This window comes from Polyergus mexicanus, unplaced genomic scaffold (assembly GCF_030449975.1).
Source record: "Polyergus mexicanus isolate NDT 795.1 unplaced genomic scaffold, iyPolMexi1.0 SCAF_6, whole genome shotgun sequence".
Lineage (NCBI taxonomy): Eukaryota > Metazoa > Arthropoda > Insecta > Hymenoptera > Formicidae > Polyergus > Polyergus mexicanus.
Genome location: NW_027223326.1, coordinates 5,026,400 through 5,049,821, shown reverse-complemented (window position 1 = coordinate 5,049,821; position 23,422 = coordinate 5,026,400). Strand labels below are relative to the sequence as shown.

The following is a 23,422-nucleotide window of genomic DNA, read 5'->3' as shown; positions in this document are numbered from 1 at the left end:
TAAATATATATTAGTAATAATTGACGCGTTCACGAAGTATGTCTGGCTGATGCCTACGAAAACTACAAACACGAAAGAAGTGGAAAAGAATCTCACCTTTTTATTCAATATATTTGGGGTGCCGCAACGAATAGTTAGTGACAGAGGTACTTGTTTTACGTCGCAAGACTTTGAAAAGTTCGTAGCAAAGTGTAAGATGAAGTATGTAAAAGTAGCGATCGCTTCGCCGTGGGCGAACGGACAGGTCGAGCGAGTGAACCGTTTTATAAAAAGTACGCTTGCGAAAACCACCGTCAATCCGATAGATTGGAAAGCGAATTTAAATGATGTTCAATATGTATTAAATAATACACACAACAAAGCGATCAATACAACACCGAGTAATCTGTTATTAGGATACAACCAGCGAAACCATAAAGATAAGGATCTGTGCGAATTTATAGATAGGCTAACTAAAATAGAGACTGAGATATTGGAAAAGCGAGCGGCGATGCGCGACAGTGCGCAAATAGCGAATAAAACAATGCAGAACTACAATAAAATGTATTACGATAAAAAACATAGGAAACCGTCGATGTATAAAGAAGGAGATTTAGTAATGATAAGGAGTTTAACGATTAAGCCGGGAGTGAATCAGAAGTTGCTTCCCAAATACAAAGGGCCATATGTAATAAAGATCGTACTCAAAAAGAACCGATACGTGGTCGCGGACAAAGAAGGGTATAATCGCACGCAGAAACCGTACAACGCGATACTTTCCTGTGATAAACTAAAACCGTGGATACGGGTAGGAAGTAACCCGGATTCAACCGAAACCGAAACCGAAACTGAAATCGAAACCGAAACCGAGTTAGAAATAGAAAATGAGAGCGAAGGCTGTGGAAAAGAATGAAACAGTGTAACAGTACTTGTATATGCCAAAGTCTATCATAAGAGTTGATTAATTGTAAGAAGTGTGAACGTGCTATAGAGTGATAAGGAAAAAACGATATTATAAATTGTAAAACAGCGTTCGAGGTCGAACGACATGTCAGGCTGGCCGAACTGTAAGAATATGTCATGTAAGATAGATTAGAAACACCCGTTAAGTTGACTCGGTGAATTCGAGAGATATCGAGTGGCCAGGCGCGGCGAATAGGAGCGCGACACGGGGGATTCGATAAGTATCGAATCCCCGACGCCCGTATAAATTTCGGAGAGAAGGAGCTCAGAGAGACACAGTCAGTAGTAGAAGCGTGAGAGAAAGAGAAGCGGGAGAGAAAGTAGTAGAGTCAGATGCGAGAAAGTAATCGGATATTTTAAATTGAGAAAAATAGATTCGTGTGCTAAGCCAGGTCGGGCTCACGTAGGAAAGAGGCTGGACGGTGGTCAAATAGGACCCCTCCGGTGCATATTAGTTAATTTGCGGCGAGAGATCGAGGGACGAGCTAAAAGCACGCGGGAACCGGGTAGCGGGATTGTACTACACCGGCGAGCCACGTGGCAGAAAGTTCGAGAAGAATTCAGCGCCATATTAAGTGAAGTAGAATCGGAGCACGGACTCTGTAAAGTACAGGAGCAATAAACTATATGTCTATATATTTAAGTTAAAAAGAGAGCATTTATTCACGAGACAAAAATCACCCGCCCTTCTCGAGAGAATCTTACACTTTATTGTTAAATATAAATAATAAGACGTTACAATTATAAACGAGTATTTTCTGTTATATCTTCTTAGCTTATAATATAAGAGTATATATATGTAACATAAGTCTAATAATTTTCAAGTCATTAATCAATTTCTTTTATTTACAGTGAGATCTTTATGCTAGAAATAATACGTTTTTGGATCTACATGGGCTGTGATAACTATTGTACAAGTACAATATGAGGTGATGTTTTTAAGTATTGTGTTTTCTGACTCTTTGTTCAACTTAAATAAAGACTGAATTGTGGTGATGACAATTATGCTAGTAAGATTGCTTTATGAGATCTTAATGTCACGCTACCTATTTATATTAGATCATGTTTATTTTTATATTAAGCAGGCAAAAGCAATAGATCGGCACTAATTTGCAAACCAGGGATCCAGCTTGCATCGAATGTATGGATGGAATCCATTTACAAAGCACGAGAATCTTTTAAGCGAGAGTTCAATAATATAGTCTCCGCTAATAGAATCTTGTGATCTGTAATGGAATAATCAACGCTCATTTACCAACTTGCAGTGTTTATTGAAGAAATCACGATTTTATACTGTTGACATGTTAGAAGACGATATGAAGATTGAGTGTTTGAAGATTGAATATTTGTATCGTTATTCGTTATTATCAGTTAGTGAATACATCAGCGAAGACAGTGCTTTGGGATATTATATCCAAATATGGCATATTGTAATATTTATATTATTATATAAATAGGAAGTGTGACATTAAGATCTCATTCATAAAGCAATCTTACCAACATAATTGTCATCATCACGATTCAGTCTTGTAGGTTGAATGAACAGTCAGAGAATATAATACTTAAAGACATTATCTCATACTGTAGTTGCACGATAATTATCCCAGCATGTGTAGACCTAAAAATACATTATTTCTAGAGTAAAGATCCTACTTTAAATAAAAGAGATGATTAATGACTTGAAAATTAGTAGGCTTATGTTGCATATATGTACTCTTATATTATAAATTATAAAGATATAACAGAAAATACTCGTTTCTAATTATAATGTTTTATTACTTATGTCTAAGAACTTGTCCCACATTACTAAAATACCCAAGCTCTATCAAATTAGCAAAGAATACTTATCCAATATCATTTCGTACGAAGAGCAAAATCTTTAAACCTACAAATATGTTTGATACTAAAAACTGATAATGAAATATTAAAACAGTGACATACGTGAGGTTAAAATATCTGTCATGTGTGTAGTAAGCAATATAGAAAAACGCTCTGTTAGAATATCTTCATAATTTATATATAGTCTTTTTTCTTGTATATGTGTATTTTACGTATGATATACTATCCGCAAAAACGATTAATAATTGTATGATACTCTTTTGTACGTATAATCTCTCGATGCCATAACGGATAACGTATGTGGAATTTTAATTTCGGAATAATACAGTTATTAATTGTTTACGGATAGCATGTATAACAGGAAAAATACAGATATACAAAAAATAAATCCATATGTAATTAATAAAAATATTTTAAGAGAGCGTTTTCTACATTGCCTACTGCACAGATAACAGATGTCCTAACTTCGCGTATGTCACTGGCTGCGGTAAGATGACATATTTGTGAGATACCAATAATAGATAAAACATCGACATATAGACTTGGCCTGTGTATACACATGTAAAAATCCGCTTTTTAGAAAAGGATGTAGCGTTGTGCGGCCAATATCTCTTTCTATTTAACATCAATCAATGAAAGAGACAGAAATGGCCGCAGTCATATTCTTTTTCTCTCATTATTTTTGATATACGCATTTGGAACAACGGATAACGCAGAGTCCAGGTCTATATATCAATGCTTTATCTATCATTGGTGTCTCACGAATATTTGTCATCTTACTACAGCCAAAAATGACATACCCGAAGTTAAGATATCTATGCGTGCAGTAGACAATGTAGAAAACGCTTTAATATTTTGTATATTTTTATGTATAATATACTGGTTCGTTGTCATGCGTCATGCGTGAGCAAGAGCGGATGTGTCTAAACGTGTCGACGCGCGTCCATGTGCGTCCATACGCGTCCAGACATGTTCACATGCAATCTCCCGCGTTTGGACCTTATTTTTAATGTCGATTAAATCCTATTTAATCAACCTGTTTTAAAATTCAATTACCACTTCATGGTCATATGATATGTATATGTCAGAGTCAAATCGCGTACGAAAAGAAGTATGATATACTGTCGGTAAACAATTTTATTGATAATTACACTGTTCTTTTCCGCACTTCAAATTTCACGTATATCACGGCATCGTGAGATTTTATTTAAGAAAAGTACAATACAATTTTTAATTGTTTGCGGACAACGTACCATACATATATAATCAAAAATTATACAATAAATAAATTCATATTAAATAATAAAAATATTTTAACAGAGCGTTTTCCTACATTGCCTACCGCACATATGACAGATATCTTAACTTTGCGTATTTCACTGCTTTAATATCTTTATTATCGTGTTTGTAGTATCAAACATATATTTGTAAGCTACCGAAACTTTGCTTTCTCTGCGTACTGACATTGAATAAGCATTTTTTCTTACATGAAAAAGTTTGGGTACTTTAACAATGAGGGACAAGTCCTTGAATTTATGTAATAAGACACATTATAATTATAGGTGAGTATTTTTGTTATATTTTTATAGTTTATAATGCAAGAGTATATACATGTAACATAAGCCTAATAATTTTCAAATCATTTCCCAGATAGCCAAGTCTGTTCGAACAGATTTTGCCAAACGTCTGCTACAAATTTTTGTCAACAAAAAGATTCCAGATTGTATACAAAGTCTGTTATATCAGATAATGATAGCGGAATATCAGCAGGAATGTTACAAAACCTGCTGACATAATTTGACAGCAGATCGGTAGCAGAAACCGAGCAGAATTTGCACAACGCAATTTGATGTCAAATTGATAGCAGAAATCGAGCAGGATCTGCGCGCGCGCAATCTGACGGCAGATTGGCAGCAGAAATCGAGCAGGATCTGCTAATATGACTTGACATCAGATTGTCGGCAGAAATCGAGCAAGATCTGCGCGCGCGCAATCTGATGGCAAATCGGCAGTAGAAATCAAACAGAATCTGCAGCTTTTAGCATTCATATAATTTATTAAGATAGTATAGTTTATTCGTTTACAGCTATACGGCGCACTATTCACTTTCTATATCCGTATTCAAGTTCTTGTCACGAGCGTATATAATGCCTGCAAAATGCGGCTAATAGCATCGTAATTATTTCTATCAATTTAATTTCTGATACGACTCCCGTACCGGGAATTCAGATATTTAACTGATTTTTAGCAAATCAAACAGATAAATATCCGATTTTCACTTATTTGGAAAGAAATTATCCAAATAAGTGAAAATCGTTCGTTATTATATGTATTTAAGATATAAAATAGAAATTAACTTCGATATAAATAAAATATTTTAATTTTGATTTAATTTCATAAATTAATTATTCAAATTTTCATATATATATTATATTAATACATATTATTAAAGCCAGGATACCTGGCTTTCAACAATTTGCTGATGAATGTTTGAATTTGCGAGGTGGTCTATCTTCGGTAATTTTAATTTAATGTATTGCGAATGTTTATGAATTTACTGAGTAATCTATCTTCCGGTTAATTTTTATTTTAATTTAATGTGTTGCGCTGAAGATGGCTAAAAGATTAGCCGAAACGTCCGCTTTGCGTTTATTTATGTAACGTGAGTTTCTTTAATATACTTTTTTGCGCCTTTATAACTGCGCCTGGCTCTTATTGCCAATATATCCCTTTAATAGATTACATATTACTAATATTATAAATTTATGTTATTAATACAAACGTCAGAAAATGACATCCCGTGAATGTGACATATCAACTATTGACGTCATTTTTGAATCTTATGAGACCTAACTTTAGGATTAACTCTAATTGGTTATTTTGTGACCAAAATTTACTGTCATTTTGCTACTTGGACTCAAGACCCTTTAAATGTTTAAATCCATTTAAATGTACCATTTTATATAAATGTTTAGAAATTGCTCGATTTCTGCTGTCAATCTGCCGTCAGATTGCGCGCAGGCTCTGCGTGATTTCTGCTGCCAATCTGCTCACATTGCCTGTTAGCAGGCTCTGTCGACAAAACCTGAGCTTAATGTGGTCACAGATGGCTATGGTGTTGGCATGAAATTCTGATTAAATTTGCTGCCAATCTGCGCGCATGCTGCTAGCATTTTGCTATTTGGGTTATCAATCTCTTTTATTTAGTAAGATCTTTATACTAGAAATAATGTATTTTTGGGTCTACGCGTGATGGAATAATTATTGTACAAGTACAGTATGAGATAATGTTTTCAAGCATTGTGTTTTCTGACTGTTCGTTCAACCTAAAGAAAGACGGAATTGCGATGATGACAATTATGCTGGTAAGATTGCTTTACAAGATCTTAATGTCGCGCTATCTATTTATATTATATCATGTTTATTTTCATATTAAGCAGACAAAAGTAATTGATCGGCACTAATTTGCAAACCAGGGAACCAGCTTGCATTGAATGTCTGGAGGGAATTCATTTACAAAGCACGAGAATCTTTTAAGCGAGAGTTTAATATTATAGTCTCCGCTAATAGAATCTTGTGATCTGTAATGGAATGATCAACGCTCATTCACTAACTTGCAATGTCTGTTGAAGAAATAAGGATTTTATACTGTTGACATGTTAGAAGACTGGATATGATGATTGAGTGTTTGAAGATAGAACATTTGTATCGTTATCCAATTAGTGAATACATCAGCGAAGACAGTGCTTTGGGATATTATATCCAAATATGGCATATTGTAATATTTATATTATTATATATATTATATGTATCACAAAAGAAAAATCTTACAACATTTTGTTCTTAACCGATTTATCAACATTACAATTACATTGCAGTGTTCATATGAACACATTATTTTTCAGAGAAATAATCTTGTATCAATATGATAATTATATTTGTAATAATTATACTTGAAGGTTTACATTACGTACTATCACATATAATGCATATACATATGTTGAAATGTGGAATTATTAGAAATATTAGAATAGATATATTTATATATTTGTGTATCGGTGTATTTCATATGGTAACCAACGAAAAATTTTACGGCACTCTTTCGCACTTGAAATCTTATGATTTTTGAAATCTTTGCCGTGACATACGTGAAATTTTAAGTGCAAAAGAATACGGTATAATTCTTCATTGTTCACCATACGAAATACACCTATATACAAATATATAAATATATCTATTCTAATATTTCTAATAATTCCACATTTCAACATATGTATATGCATTATGTGAGACAGTACATACATGTAAATCTTCAAGTATAACTATTATAATATAATTATCATATTGATACAAGATTATTTCTTTGAAAAATAATGTATTCATATGTATACAATAATGTAATTGTAAAATTGATAAATCGGTTAAAATAAAATGTTATAAGATTTTTCTTTTATGATACAGATAAAATACATATATAACATATACATATATAATACATATATAATAATATATATATTACAATATGCCACATTTGCATATAATATGCCAAAGCACCATCTTCGCTGATATATTCACTAACTGAATAGTGATATAAATGTTCAATCTTCAAATTCAATCTTCATACTCAATCTTCTAATACGTCAACAATACAAAATCATTATTGCTTCAACAGACATTGTTGGTAAATGAGCGTTGATCATTCCATTACAGATCACAAGATTCTATTAGCGGAGACTATAATATCAAACTCTCGCTTAAAAGATTTTCGTGCTTTGTAAATGGATTTTGTCCAGACATTCAATGCAAGCTGGATCCCTGGTTTGCAAATTAGTGTGGATCTATTACTCTCTCTCTCTCTCTCTCTCTCTTCTTTCTCTCTCTCTCTCTCTCTCCCTCTCTCTTTTGCCTGCTTAAAATAAAAATAAATATGATATAATATTAAATAGGTAGCGTGACATTAAGATCTCATTCATACAGCAACCTTACCAGTATAATTGTTATCATCACAATTTAGGTTGTCTTCCTTTAGGTTGAATGAGTAATCAGAAAACAATACTTAAAAATATTACCTCATACTGTAGTTGCACAATAGTTATCCCAGCACGCGAAGACCCAAAAATGCATTATTTCTAATGTAAAGTTCCCATTGTAAATAAAAGAGATTGATTAATGACTTGAAAATTATTAAACCTACGTTGCATGTACATACTTTTCTGTTATAAACTATGAAGATGTAACAGAAAATATCCATTTCTAATTGTAATATGTCTTATTACTTATATCTAACAATTTGTCCCACATTACTAAAGTACCCAAGCTCCATCATATTAGCAAAGAATACTTAATCAATGTTATTTCGTAGGAAAAGTAAAATCTCGTAAACTCGCAAATATATTTGATACTGAAAACACATAATGAGATTTCAAAATAGTGACATACGTGAAGTTAGGATATCTGTCATGTGTACAGTAAGCAATATAGAAAAACGCTTTGTTAGCATATCTTTATTATTTATAATATAGTTTTTTTTGTTGTATATCTGTGTTTTACGTATGATATATGTCCATAAAAAATTAATAATACGGTACCCTTTTGCATATAAAATCTCACGATGTCGTGACATACATACGTAGAATTCTAATTTCGAAAGAGTACAATTATTAATTGTTTATGGATACCATACAACGGGAAAAATATAGATATACAACAAAAAACTATATATAAATAATAAAGATGTTCTAACAGAGCGTTTTTCTATATTATTTACTGCACACATGACAGATGTGCTAACCTCATATATGTCACTGTTTTAATATCTCATTATGTGTTTTCAGTATCAAACATATTTGAAAGTTTACGAGATTTTGCTCTTCCTACAAAATGACATTGGATAAGTATTCTTTTCTAATATGATAGAGCTTGGGTATTTTAGTAATGTGAGACAAGTTCTTAAATATAAGTAATAAGAGACATTATAATTAGAGATGAATATTTTTGTTATATTTTCATAGTTTATAATATAAGAGTATGTATATGTAACATAAGCCTAATAATTTTCAAGTCATTAATCAATCTCTTTTATTTACAGTAGGATCTTTATGCTAGAAATAATGCATTTTTGGGTCTACGCAACCTAAAGGAAGACTGAATTGTAATGATGACAATTATACTGGTAATATTGCTGTATGAATGAGATTTTAATGTCACGCTGCCTATTTAATATTATATCATGTTTATTTTTATTTTAAGCAGGCAAAAGTAATAGACATACTAATTTGCAAACTAGGGATCCAGCTTGCATCGAATGTCTGGAGAGAATCCATTAACAAAGCACGAGATTCTTTTAAGCGAGAATTCATTATTATTGTCTCCGCTATTAGAATCTTGTGAAATGTTGTGGAAACATCAACGCTCAGCGATCATGTATTAGATTTATTCGAGAAGCACTAATATTTTTTTGGTTGCGACATATGTTTGGAGAATCATATTTATGTTTTGAGTTCAGATTATGTATTTATGATAGATTAAAGTAGTTTAATGTAAGCAAATGCAAGCCTAAAAAATGCAATATTATTTGTTGCATATATCACATACTAAAGATTTTATAATGTATTTCATGTATGTTTCTGATGTTACTGAGAACTTCGTTTGTGGTTGCCCATTAATTTGTAAAGCAGGTGGTCTAAGGCTAATCATTAGCTATCCTCAAAGAATATAATTCAGAGAATACAAAATGTGGGATTCAATGTAAATCCATTATTACTGTCCAGATTTCTAAATCCATTGAAAGATAACAAAAACATAAATGGTTAGCCAGTCATATGCTGGATTTATTGAGGAATCAATAATATTTTTCTCAATTTCAACATATGTTTAAAAATCAGATTTATGTTTGGAAGATTTAGTTATATATTTCTGATAAAGTAAAATGATTTAATGTTCAAGATTCAAAATGCAATATTATGTATTCTTTATGTTACATTGCTAAGTGATTCATTATATATGTATATCTAGTGTATGTCTCACACGATATATCAACATGTTCAAAGCAGAAGTGATACTTTGATAATTTGACAGTTCGTACTTGCCATGTCTATAAAAAGTATTACTTGCTTACATGTAACGCACTATTAATAGAAGAGCAAGGATATCAAAAAATATGAGTAGTAAATTAATATATAAAATCAATATAAGTAATTAATTATAAAATATGCATATAATGTTTTAACATTATGCATATTTATTTTTTAATTTTTTTTAACAATATTTTATAATCATAATTTCCATCCATTTATTAAACAATATATCCGCTTGAAGTTATTACATATCAGATTCCATTTGACGACATATATATATATATATATATATATACATATACAAATATATAAATATATGTAAAGGTTGTTTTAACGACGTATATATACAAAATATATATATGTCGTCAAAACAGCCTTTATACCGTGTCGATTGATATATAGTTTATAGCTATATTAAGGTATTTTTGACAACCAGTCAAAACAACCTTTATATATGCTACAATATATACATCTGGTCGTCAAAACTGCCTTTGTGACACTAAAAAGTATATATTTTATATACACTGTCTTTGAAACTGCCTCACCATAAAAGAAGTAGTCAAAACTACCATTTTGTATTTCTCCTCATATTACTCGAAAATTAAGAGGAATCTTTTTAAATGGCTTGTTGCATGTTATTCTCTGGACATTTGCGCATATTTATATACCAAATAAAAAAAATGCCGTCAAAACTGCCCTTGGACATATATATCCCAGTGAGCAATATGTTATCAAAAGAAATTCATAAAGTACTCAAGTTTAAGAGTCGGACTTCCGAAAACACCATCAAAATGATAATATTATGATATCAATAAGTCCTCCAATGCGTCGATTTTAGAGGAAAGAAAGACATCATATAATTGACATCTAAAAGAATTCCACAATCTGACTTCTTTTAAATATCAAAAAAATGTCACCGTTAAGAACCGTTCTATTTGTAGTATTATATTTTTGGGCGAGTTTTTTAATTCATCGATTGATCAATCTCATGATGCGCAAGGACAGCAAAGTCCTGGATTTGCTACATTTGTGCATCATGGGATTAATCAATCGATGAATTAAAAAACGCCCTTTACATTTTTTTATTTAAAGAAAAATATAACTCTTAGTATACATTTTTTAATAACATTTTATTAAAACTTTGCAAAATACAACATTTGCTAAATTATTTTTGTATAATAAAAATAACTTTTTATAATACAATCAATTTGATAATAAAATAAAAAATTTGCCATATAATTGCACATAGATTATTATTGACAATGAAATGCTTTATTCTATTTAAAATGAAAAAAATTTATAATATTGCATGAAAGAAAAACAAATATAAGCATATACTATTGCTAAAAAAATTTCAATTTTATCTTTATAAGAAAAATGTAAGTATATCTTTATGAAAAAATGTAAAGTAAACGAAATAAATCGTTATTACAAAAACTAAATTTGAGTATGCGAACATGCTGCTTGACGTTAAACAATAATGTACGCATTTACATAAATATTTGTGAAAAACAATATATTAAATTGAGCAGCCTTCAATCAAATAATAAAGGAAAATAATAATTAATATCACACAAAATACGTCTTTTTCGCCTTAGAAAAAATCTTTTTTAAATATTTTTGAAACTTTTTTCATCTTCTATTTCTTCTTTTCACTGGCGTGTCTCTTGGAGTTTTGATTAATCCTATCTCCAGCATGCTGAAGCCAATTTTTTATTACATTTTGGACAGAATGCGAAGAAATTTTTTCTCTAATATCGATGATTACTTCTGAAAAAATTTTGTTACAAAAATTAAATGATAAAGTGATTAAAATAAAATTATTAAAATTATAAATTATAAATTTTGTTATACATTTATTATATATTTTCAGTATAAATATATTTTCTTGCTATTAATGATCAATTTTTATTTTCATAAAAACATAATAACAAAATAAAAAAATAGCATTACATATGTACGCGCGCGCGTGAGTAATGCTTTTTAATTAAATAATATTAATATATTATTAATTCTGATATATTAAAATAAAATATAAGAAAACATAAATACCGATAATGACGTCAACAAATTTCATACATCTCGTTTCAACAGTTTTTTTCTGTCCTGTCCATGAAAGTTTGTACGCCAAATTATCAGTTAAAGTAAGTTTCAGTGCGTTTCTTACATGTTGTTCTGCATCTTTCCCTCCTACAGTTTTAATTAATTTTTTCTGTAAAAACATGTAATTTTATTATTATACATATATACATTTGTTTTTTAAATTTAATTGTACTTACATATTAGATAAAGTGTACTTACATATTGCAACAAAGATACGAAGTCTTGTATTAATAATTTGTTAAATTTCTCTAGTGCTTCTGGTGTTCCAATTGGTAAGTTTAAATTTGTAGTATTTTTTTGTGAAGAATGTGGGTGTTCATCTAATAATAATTGTTGGATCGTAATTAACAATCGTATAATCTTTTGAATGTCATCGCGACAACCATCTATATTTAACAAAATTTATAATATTTAATACATATCCATATTAATTATATATATGTATATATATATATATATATATATATATATATATATATATACATATACATATATACATATATATATATATGGAGAGAGAGAGAGAGAGAGAGAGAATCAACTAATATGCACAAAGAAATAATAAAATAAATCTATTTATATATTTTCAAAAGTAAAAAATATAAAGAAAAGTTGTCTAACACAAAAATTTATTGAAAAAAAAAAACACTAAATACATTTTAAATCATATTTATTATAATATTAAATCATATATTTATTAAAATATTAATTATAAAACAATTATCTCTATACTTACTGCAACACAATTCATGCAATTCTTTTTTTCCCTCTCTGTTTATATTTTCTGCATTCTCTTCGTAGATAATAATTGATTTTTGTCGATCGGTTAGATGAAATATTGATTGTGAATAGTTGATTGGTTGTGCATCTATTAAAAGAAACAAAAATTATAATGAAAATTATATAAATATTATAAAATACAAACATTTTATTTATAATCATTTTATTTATTATAATCTAGATAAAATTTAAAATTTTATTAATTGCTATTTAACTTTAATCTACAAATTGTATATAATTTTACTTGCAGTATTTATCTAAATAAATAATACTAAAATAAATGTAGAATATTTTCCATATTCTACAATTAGAAAAAAATTGTAATATTTTATTTTTAAACATTAACAACTAACTTTATACAATATATTTAACAGATATTTTGCAATATTAACAAAATTATAAAAGAAAAATGTGTAGAAAATAAAAGAAATAAAAATAGAGAAAAATTTGTAATAATTTAAAGACATTGATAAAATCTATTATATACTTAATAAGCCTGCTATATACAGAAAACAATAATAATTTTCTCACTTGTTTCTTTTACTTGTACATCCAAGTTAGATTCCATATCGAAGCTATCCAAGTATAATATTTGACTTTCTTCATGTTCCTCATAATTGTTTATATCATTATTTAATAATTCAGACTTTCCTGTAAATAGAAAATATTCTCATTAGCATCACTTATTTCAATATTTTGTAAAAATTTATAAGCTTTAAGAAGCCTTTTATTTTTCTGACTCACGGATAACTTTTTAAAATTTTTGCGTAATGACATTTTTAATTTATAAAAATAATGTAATGTATAAAATATAAAGATATTAAGAATAAAAATAAAAAATTCAAAATTAGAAAATAATAAAATATAAGTTACTTTATAGTTACTTTACCTTTTGTTTATACTTTTTTGAAAAGTTTAATTTTTATTTCAATTTCGCATCCAATAAAGAACTCAAACTCGAAAATCAAACCTAATATATATAAATAATTATTTTTCTGAATATATAAGTAATTATTTTTCTGAATAAATGTTATTTATATGCATCAAAATTAAGAAAAAGTTAACTTCAACATGACACATGACACTATATACATTAACGTGCATAATATCAAACAAAATGTTAATTATTCTTACCTGATATTTAATTCTTTCTTCTTCCTTTTCTCTTCCTTTCTCTCTTTCTCTCTCTCTCTCTCTCTCTCTCTCTCTCTCTCTCTCTCCCTTTATCTGTCTTTGCTTTTGGTTCTTCGTCTCTTCTTTAATTTGAAAAAATTTATATAGATTAATTATATATTTTACATATATGTGTATATAAATATATATATAATATATTGTTTTATGAATATATGGTTTTGAATAATATGTTTATTACTATTATACTTTTTAAAAATCACAATAACAAATTAATGCAATGCAACAGTAGTTGCAGCCTAATGAGTACGTCTTGATCTGGATATTTAAACATACTTATTAGGTAGCTTTAGTGTTGCGTTGCACGTTGCAGGTCATAGTGAGTACCTATAGCTTAAGAGTAATTTATTTTGAAATTTTAAGCGTTTATATTTTTGTGATACATATCGCAAATCATAATGTACATATCAAGGATAAAGTGGTACAATGTGTATTTCAATAAGAAAAATAAAATAATTTTGGCATTTTATTATATTTATTCTATATTGCAATTTCTATATTGCTCTGCTTACCAGAAAAGTTGGGTTTTATATTTGCAAGAAACACGCATATTGCAATCATAAAAATGTATATACCCAGTAAGCAATTTGATAACAAATTGTTGCCAAATTGGCATCAAATTCGCTCAAAACTTGGTAACAAATCCAGTGCCATCTGTGTCCGCATTAAGCTTGTGTTTTGGTGACAAAGCTTGTTGACATAACCTGACAGCAAATTGACGGCAAAAACCGAGCAAAGCTTGACATGATTTGACGTCAAATTGATGGCAAAAATCGACCAAGATCTGCGCAAGACAATCTGACAGCAGATTGTCAGCAAAAACCGAACAAATTCTGCAGCTTTTGGCCATTCATATAAAAGTATATATTTAAGTAGATTTAAAGCCTTAACCCTAAGTAACAAAATGATGATAAGTTTTGGTCATAAAATGACCATTAGATAATTAGACATTATATAAAATCATATATTAATATGTTAAAACATATAGGTAAATTCAAATAACTTAATTTATAAAATTAAAGATCTTTTTGGACAGAAATTGTTTGAATAAGTGAAAATCGAACAATTATCTGTCCGATTTGCCAAAAATCAATTCAATATCTGAATTTCCTGTATAAGAATTATGTCAAAAATTGAACTGATAGAAATATATATATTATAATATTATTAGCATTTTGTAGGCTTTATATACACTCATGACAAGAATTTGAATACGGGTATAGATAATGAATAACGCGCCGCATAGCGATAAGCGACTGAACTATTTTATAATACTTTGTAATAAGCTGCAGATTTTGTTCGGTTTTTGCTGCCAATTTGCCATCAGATTGCGCACTCTAGATCCTGCTCAGTTTTTGCCGACAATCTGATGTCAGTCATGTCAGCAAGCTTTGCTCGGTTTCTGCCGCCAATTTGCTGTGTAGTTATGTTAGCAAGCTTTGCTTGATTCTTGCCGGCAATCTGCCAGCTTAATCGGTAATAACAACTCTTGTACCAAATTTGTAGCCTTTTTGCTGACAATAATTTGTAGCAAGCACTTGGCAATATCTGTTAGAACAGACCTGGCTGACTGGGTATATATATATATATATATATATATATAGACTACAATAAAAAAGAATTTTTATGATTGCAATATGCGTGTTTCTTGCAAATATAAAACCCAACTTCTCTGGTAAGCAGAGCAATATAGAAATTGCAATATAGAATAAATATAATAAAATGCCAAAATTATTTTATTTTTCTTATTGAAATACACATTGTACCACTTTATCCTTGATATGTACATTATGATTTGCGATATGTATCACAAAAATATAAACGCTTAAAATTTCAAAATAAATTACTCTTAGGCTATAGGTACTCACTATGACCTGATAAATCCTATCCGATTCTGATGTTAAAACAGGGTTTAAAATGCCCAGACTATGAATAAAAAAAATTTATAATTTTGAAACATGTGCTTTTTGAAGATATAACCTAACTTCTTAGATTGGATATAGACATAACAAAAATATATATGAAAATATTAATCTATTTTATACTCAAATACATATTTAATAATATTTATAATTTAAGAAAAAAAGATTACCTTAAAAACGTTAATATTGAAGAAATGCTATCTTTCTGAAATCCAAAGCACGCAGTGGCACGCAGTTCACACTAGACACGGGGTCTCTAGTTCACACGTACATTTCTTGCGCATGTGTGCGGCGTTCGTAAAATATCTAAAATAGCACGCTTGCTAGAGATTTTAGAGATATCTATGAAGAGATATCATAAAGAGCTCTTCTGAAAGATATCTTAAAAAAGATAACTTACTGATATCATTTCTAAGAAAATTTAATTAAGTCTTTAAAAAGTCCTCTTAAAGAGCTCATCCTCTCAATAATGCTCACTGGGATATATATAATAACATAATCAGTCGTCTAATAAACACGTACTAAATATACTTACAGTCTTTGGCTATAAGCTTTCTATTGCGTCAAATAAATTGTCGCTGACAATGAGATAAAGAGAACAACAGATTTCTCTAAGAAATCTTTTTAATGGAGAGTTCAGTCTTTCTGTAAGAAAAAGCGTAGAAATGGTGAACATTAGTTACATAGATATATATAACATAATCAGTCATCTAATAAACACTTATTTATATATATACTTACAGTCTTTGGCTTGTGTAAAGTTCTACAATTATTATTGTACAATTATCTTTGTCAGACAAGACGCAAAGAGTTGACACAAAAAAAGATCGCGCAGAGAAAGAATGCAGCACACATGTATATTTCTGCGGTTCAGAATAATATACTATCTATGCTTGCTCTCGCAGAGTCATCCATTGCAGAGCCCAATACTAATTAAACACACGACGGTCAACATGAACATCAAATAATTCTCGACACAAAACCGATCACTTTTGGAAACGATCACTTTTTGTTGTAACACGAAGGCACAATGCGTAATGCGTGGTAATGCGTACTCACTTTTTGCCCGCTTTCCCGCCAACAATAATTCAACCCTGAATTGTATCTTAACTAGATAGGCAAACACGCGTTACCGCGATGCCAGCGCTATTTTAACACTGGTTCTTTATCGTCGCGATATTATGCGTTTGAGAGGACGCGAGAAAAAGCCGCGCGTATGAATAAAAAAGTCGCGGAATTTATTAGCAGCATTGAGCAAAATACGCAAATGAAGAAACATATAACTATTTTACATACATTATATAACAATAGTAAACAGATGATATATAAATTTATATAATAAATATTATATAACAGCTGTTATTTTAATTTTTTACTCTAATGTTATATGACTGTTATAATACATATTTGCTAGTATATTATATAGCAACAGTAAACAGATGGTATATAAATTTACATAATAAATATATAACAGTTGTTATTTTAATTTTATACAGGGTGTCCCATTTTAAAGGACCCACTCAAATATCTCAGAAACACTCCGTTAAATCGAAAAATGTTTCAAACAAAAGTTGTGTGGCTTCAAGGGGGCCATAATATGGTGACAATGATTTGACCTTGGAAAATCATTTGAAGGTCATGTGAAGGTCAACTTTAAAATCTTAAATGGAAACCCCCATTTTTTATTTAGTATTCTTGTAGCTTGCCTCGAGAGCTTTCCAAAACACTATAATAAACTATTTTTTTATTCAGTACTTTTTGAGTTATATTATATTTTAATCTGACATATTTCGATATAAAAAATTAAATATCTCATAAAATAGTTAGTTTTTGATAATCTTACCGTAATACTTTTATGTACAGAATAATGATACAAATCAATTAGTATAAAAAAATAATAGTTTTTAAAAAATTATTTACGATGTATTTTTTTAAACAATTATTTGTTTTTTTTTGGACTAATTGATTTGTCTCATTATTCTGTACAAAAGTATTACGGTAAGATTATCAAAAACTGAATATTTTATGAGATATTTAACTTTTTATATCAAAAGATGTCAGATTAAAATATAAAATAACTCAAAAAGTACTGAATAAAAAAATAGTTTATTATAATGTTTTGGAAAGCTCTCGATGTCAGCTACAAGAATACTAAATAAAAAATGGGGGTTTCTATTTAAGATTTTAAAGTTAACCTTCACATGACCTTCAAATGATTTTCCAAGGTCAAGTCATTGTCGCCATCTTATGGCCCCCTTGAAGCCACACAACTTTTGTTTGAAACATTTTTCGATTTAACGCAGTGTTTCTGAGATATTTGATTGGGTCCTTTAAAATGGGACACCCTGTATAATTGTTATAATATGTGTTTGCTAGTATATTATATAGCAACAATAAACAGATGATATATAACAATTATATAATAAAAATATAACGTTGTTATTTTAATTTTTAACTCGAATGTTATATAACTGTTATAATATGTGTTTGCTGGGTATTATATTATTATATGTATAAATTATAAAAATGTAGATTAAAAATGTAAATATATCAACTAAAAATATGTAAAAATGTTATGTGTATAATTTACAATATAAGCATACTATGAGTGTAAATTTATAAAATAATTTTTTTATAAATTTATATTTTTTTATTCTAGACAAAGATAGAAATAAAACATATGATAATGTTGAAAATATTTCTGTTGTGTCATCAGATGTAGGTAAGATTCAAAATACGTATGCAGATCTAGAATCTTTAAAAGTATTGTACATTTAATGTAATACAAAAATTATATAAATATTGATTAATTTACAAAGCTGTTATAATTTCTCGTTTCAGATAAAGAGAATAGCGAAAACCAGAATAATTCTAAGGATATTATTACTATTGTATCAAACATAGGTAAAATCAATGTATGTATGTATCTACAAGTGGAATTTTTTTAAGTCATTATTATATTTAATATAAGTACATTTTCTTAATATTGATTAATATTGAAAACTACAATAATTTCTCGTTTTAGATAAAAATAATGAAAATGATGATATTAAAAATAAAACAAATAAAAAAGACGATACTAACATTGCGGCAGCTGTGTTATCAGACACAGGTAAGATTATCCCAAGTATGTTTGTAAAATCTATGTAAATATTACGAGAAGTGTACCTTCTCGATATTATATGCACAAACATTGAATACTTACCTTTCCATTTTTAATCAGCTTATTCCTTCTATATGTCTCAATTTGCTTTTTTTACTGAATCAAATAAGTTGGTTACTTAATAAACGAACGAGTAAACAAATTAAAGAAGCAAATTGAATTGTAAAAATATAAAGAAGTAGTCTTGCTTGCTAGTCAGAAATTAGCATACGCGCAGTCAATATTTTTAATTGTAGGGTGTAAATAATTAAAATATTATTTCCTCACTTATCACATTTAAGAATTTTCTAATAATGATACACTTTTACAGCAAAAAAGATAGAGGAGAGCGAATCAAATGATGATTCTGAATATTATCCATCAAATGAATTTTATTCAGAATCTTGTAGTGATGATGATGCTAATGATGAGGATGAAAACGACAAATGCAAAGAGCCACCTAATAAATCAAATACGTCTCTAGAAATTAACAAATCAGTAGAAGTATCAGCAGCAAGAGTGTTTGATGATAAAGATTTATATATTGCAACTTCATCTAGCAGTAGTAAAGATAAAAAAAAAATTGTTGCTTTTTTTGTAACAAGTTATATACGAAAATAGCACGCATTTGGAGACCATTCATTCCAATGAAGCAGAAGTTAGAAAATTCAGTTTACTGACCAAAAAATGTGCAGAAAGATTGAAAATAATAGATACGATTAGACGCAAAGGAAATTTTCAGTACAACACTGATAGTAACATCGGGAAAAGTGATTTGATTGTATGTCGAAGACCACAAGCTTCAAAAAATAAGGAAGTTAAAGATTATTTACCCTGTGCAAAGTGTCATGGCTTTTTTTCCAAGATTTCACTTCGTCAACATTTTTATCGATGTACTGGTCGTAATAGTAAACATGCTAGAGCTGTAACAATTTTGGGACGTGCAATTTTAGGTAGAGTACATAGCGCGGATAACAGAAAATTACGATCTGTGATATTACCTGTGATAAGAGAAGATGATGTCGTGTAATAAGATATGACAAGCTCATTATTTTATATGGTAATAAATTATCTATTAAATATAAACTTGAACACCAGCATGGCATGATCCGCGCACATTTAAGACTGTTAGGTCGTTTTCTATTAGCTATTAAAGAGAGTAATAAAAATATAATTGATTTTGAATCTATATATCATCTAAAATTTTATGAAGACGTTATTAATACAGTTAACAAAGTAGCGGGTTTAGATGATAAAGAAGGCATTTATTCTAAACCTACTACAGCAGCTATGTTAGGAACATTAATAAAAAAAGTTGGTCACATACTTATTACGGAATGCATAAAACGTCAGGATGATGAAAAAAAAGCTTTGGTCAAAGATTTTTTAGGATTATTAACAGAAGATTATGGTACCAGTGTTAATAAAACAGTTATAGAAACACGCTTACAACATCAAAGACAAAAAAATGATGATCTTCCATCAATGGATGACATAGCTAAGTTATACATGTACTTAAAATGTAAACGACAGAAAGCATTTGATGATTTAACAAATGAATATATATATGAAACTTGGTTGACACTGGCAGAATGTACGTTAACCTCAGTCCAATTGTTCAATCGTAAACGAGCTGGTGAAATTGAACGCATGTTTATAGCAGATTTTGAACAGTATAAAAGTATTGATCCATACACAACTGATGATCTTTTTAAAAAAATTTCATTGAAGGTACAAGAAGCAGCAAAGAAATATGTAAGATTTGTGATTAGAGACAAACTTGGTCGCACAGTACCTGTGATATTAAACAATAGTTTATTAGAATGTATAAAATTAATATTACAATTCCGCGAAAAGGCTAAAGTTTCTGCAGAAAATCCATATATCTTTGGTCTTCCAAGTTATAATCGAAAACGTTTTAAATATTTAAGAGCTTGCGTTCTCATGAGGAAATTTTCTGAAGATTGTAATGCAAAAGTTGCACATTTATTACGCGGCACTAAGCTAAGAAAGCACATTGCTACATTTTGTGCAAGTATGGAGCTTGCTGACACTGAAATATCTGACATTGCAAATTTCATGGGACATGCTGAAAAAATACACAGGGAAGTGTACAGGCAACCTATTATTAGTCGTGATATTTTTAATATTACACAACATTTAGAAGCGGCTCATGGATATGATTTTCAAAGTACAGAGGAAAGTTTTAATGAAGATAGCAGCAATAACGATGAAGAAGATATCAGGAAAGAAAATATAGAAACAGCTATAAATGAAGGTATAAATTACCAAATTATTAATTGTATTAATATGGGATTTGGGCAGGGAGTGTATGGTTAGTTCTGCCGATCAAAGCTTCGGGCCGAACTCAAAAAAATCAAAACGAAAAGGATTCTCTAACTAGCACGCACAAAACCGGTCCCACCCTTTTCGCACACACTCGCTACGCCTAACCGATCCGTTCCCCCCTCTCTCGCGTCTCTCTCTCCCGAGCACGCCCGAGCTTTCCCGAAGTTCCCCGGAAGGAGCTATCGTCGACCGAGTATCGTCGCGCGCGCTGGTCAAAATTAATAACTTAATCCTACATTGATAATGTTAATTTTATGTGAATTATGAGAATATTGTAGATATTTACATAAATTTTTCTAATAGTCGTGAAGGCACAAAATCTATCAAAATGTGCATATTAGCTATGTGACATTTATCAATGCAATATATATATATATATTAATTACAGAAAGAAATGGTAATAACTCATTTATTGATACATCTAAATCAGAGATTACAACTGGATCAATTAAAAGATGTTCTAGTAAGTATTGTAGAATAATATTTTATTTTAAATTTGTCATATATCATACTGAGTGCGTGTACGTAGGTGCGTGGATTGCGTGCGCGTGCGCGCGTGTGTGTATGTGAGAAAGTTGCAAGCTATACTATGATATACTCTACTAGAGACCATTATGTGTTAACTGTTGTATCAAAATATAAAGATAATATTTATAATTTAACAATTGATTAGACATTTATAATTTAACATTGATTTAACAATGAGATAATCTCAAGTCTACATCTATATATTTACGTTGTCACATTAAATATTAAATAGTTAAAATTCAACAATTTTGTAGTCTCTCAATGAGATGATCGATCGATCTAAATCCATAAATTTATATTACGCCACATTGAGTCTATTTAATTGACAATGCTTTAATTGATTTTGAGATCGCTGAATTTAAAATAAGAAATTTAATTACTCGAATGATCAATAGCGTGATAGTTGATCAAGCAAATTATTTATAGTGCAATATAAGTTATAATTTATAATTTGGTTCTATAAGTACTTACCTCAACTTATACAACTGATACAGTATGAAAATTCTAATAATATTGTAGGAAATAACTAATATCTTTTTGTAGGTTCTCCATATGGTCACACAAAGCGAAAACGATGGAGTGAGCATGAAAAAACAATGGTGCTAACAGCGTTTGATCAAGTCATAAGGAGTGGCAAATTATCTTCTTTACAAGCAATTCATGAAATTATAAAACAAAACCCCTGTTTAAAACATAGATCATCACCGCAAGTAAAAACATGGTTGTATAATCAACTTAAAAAAATCAAACAACCAAAATCAAATTAATTTTCTATTCATTTTGTCATATTCTTTTGTATTTTTTTCTCTGAGTCAAATGTCAAATGTATTCTTGATACCTCCGGATATTTTATTATTTACATATTCACGATATTGTAATTGTAAACAATACTTTGTTAAGCTAAAAGCATAAGATATACAAGTTGAGTTATATCAAATTCATGACATTAATATCAACATAATTATTTTCTTAAGAAACAGATGCAATACTTTTATGTTTGTCAAAATTGGTTTAATATGTCATATTCCTTTGTATTTTTTTCTTTAAGTCAAATGTCAAAAGTATTCTTGATGCCTCCGGATATTTTATTATTTACATATTCACGATATTGTAATTGTAAATAATATTTTGTTAAGCTAAAAGCATAAGATATACAAGTTGAGTTATATCAAATTCATGACATTAATATCAGCATAATTATTTTCTTAAAAAACAGATGCAATGCTTTTATGTTTGTCAAATATGTCAAAATTGATTTAATATATCAAATTAGAATTAATATTCTACATATTTGTTTTCATGTATTTGTTATACTCAAGTTTTTTTATAGTGTAATAGTTTGATAATCTCTGATAGTATGACATTAAATTGTTTTATATTTTCCTTTTCATTCCTTTCCATACATTCTATTTATTTGTAATTGCATTCGAGGATAATGCAGAATCTATAAAGTATAAAAAATCTTTCATAAAAGATATCTCTTTAAATAAATTAAATCAAAATATAGAATGAATAAAAGTGAGAACAAACCTTAATGGATTGCTAATTGC

The 23,422-nt window shown here is 29.2% G+C and overlaps 1 protein-coding gene and 1 pseudogene across 2 annotated transcripts; one reads left to right on the top strand and one right to left on the bottom strand.

Annotated features, from left to right (window-relative positions):
- Positions 1-11,099: 11,099 nt before the first annotated feature.
- LOC138933949 (uncharacterized) lies at positions 11,100-16,139 on the bottom strand. 2 transcript variants are annotated; one of them, XM_070297226.1, is made up of 7 exons: positions 16,024-16,139; positions 13,875-13,996; positions 13,272-13,391; positions 12,697-12,828; positions 12,159-12,346; positions 11,910-12,069; positions 11,100-11,627 (listed from the first exon to the last, which is right to left on the bottom strand). In XM_070297226.1, the coding sequence occupies exons 3-7, from the start codon at positions 13,306-13,308 to the stop codon at positions 11,497-11,499; spliced, it is 648 nt and encodes a 215-aa protein (XP_070153327.1). In that variant the 5' UTR covers positions 13,309-13,391; positions 13,875-13,996; positions 16,024-16,139; the 3' UTR covers positions 11,100-11,496. The 2 variants fall into 2 exon arrangements, with proteins under 2 accessions (XP_070153327.1, XP_070153328.1); XM_070297227.1 differs by lacking the exon at positions 16,024-16,139 and adding an exon at positions 14,208-14,311.
- Positions 16,140-19,521: 3,382 nt separating this feature from the next.
- On the top strand, positions 19,522-22,639 carry LOC138934314 (uncharacterized; annotated as a pseudogene).
- Positions 22,640-23,422: the final 783 nt, after the last annotated feature.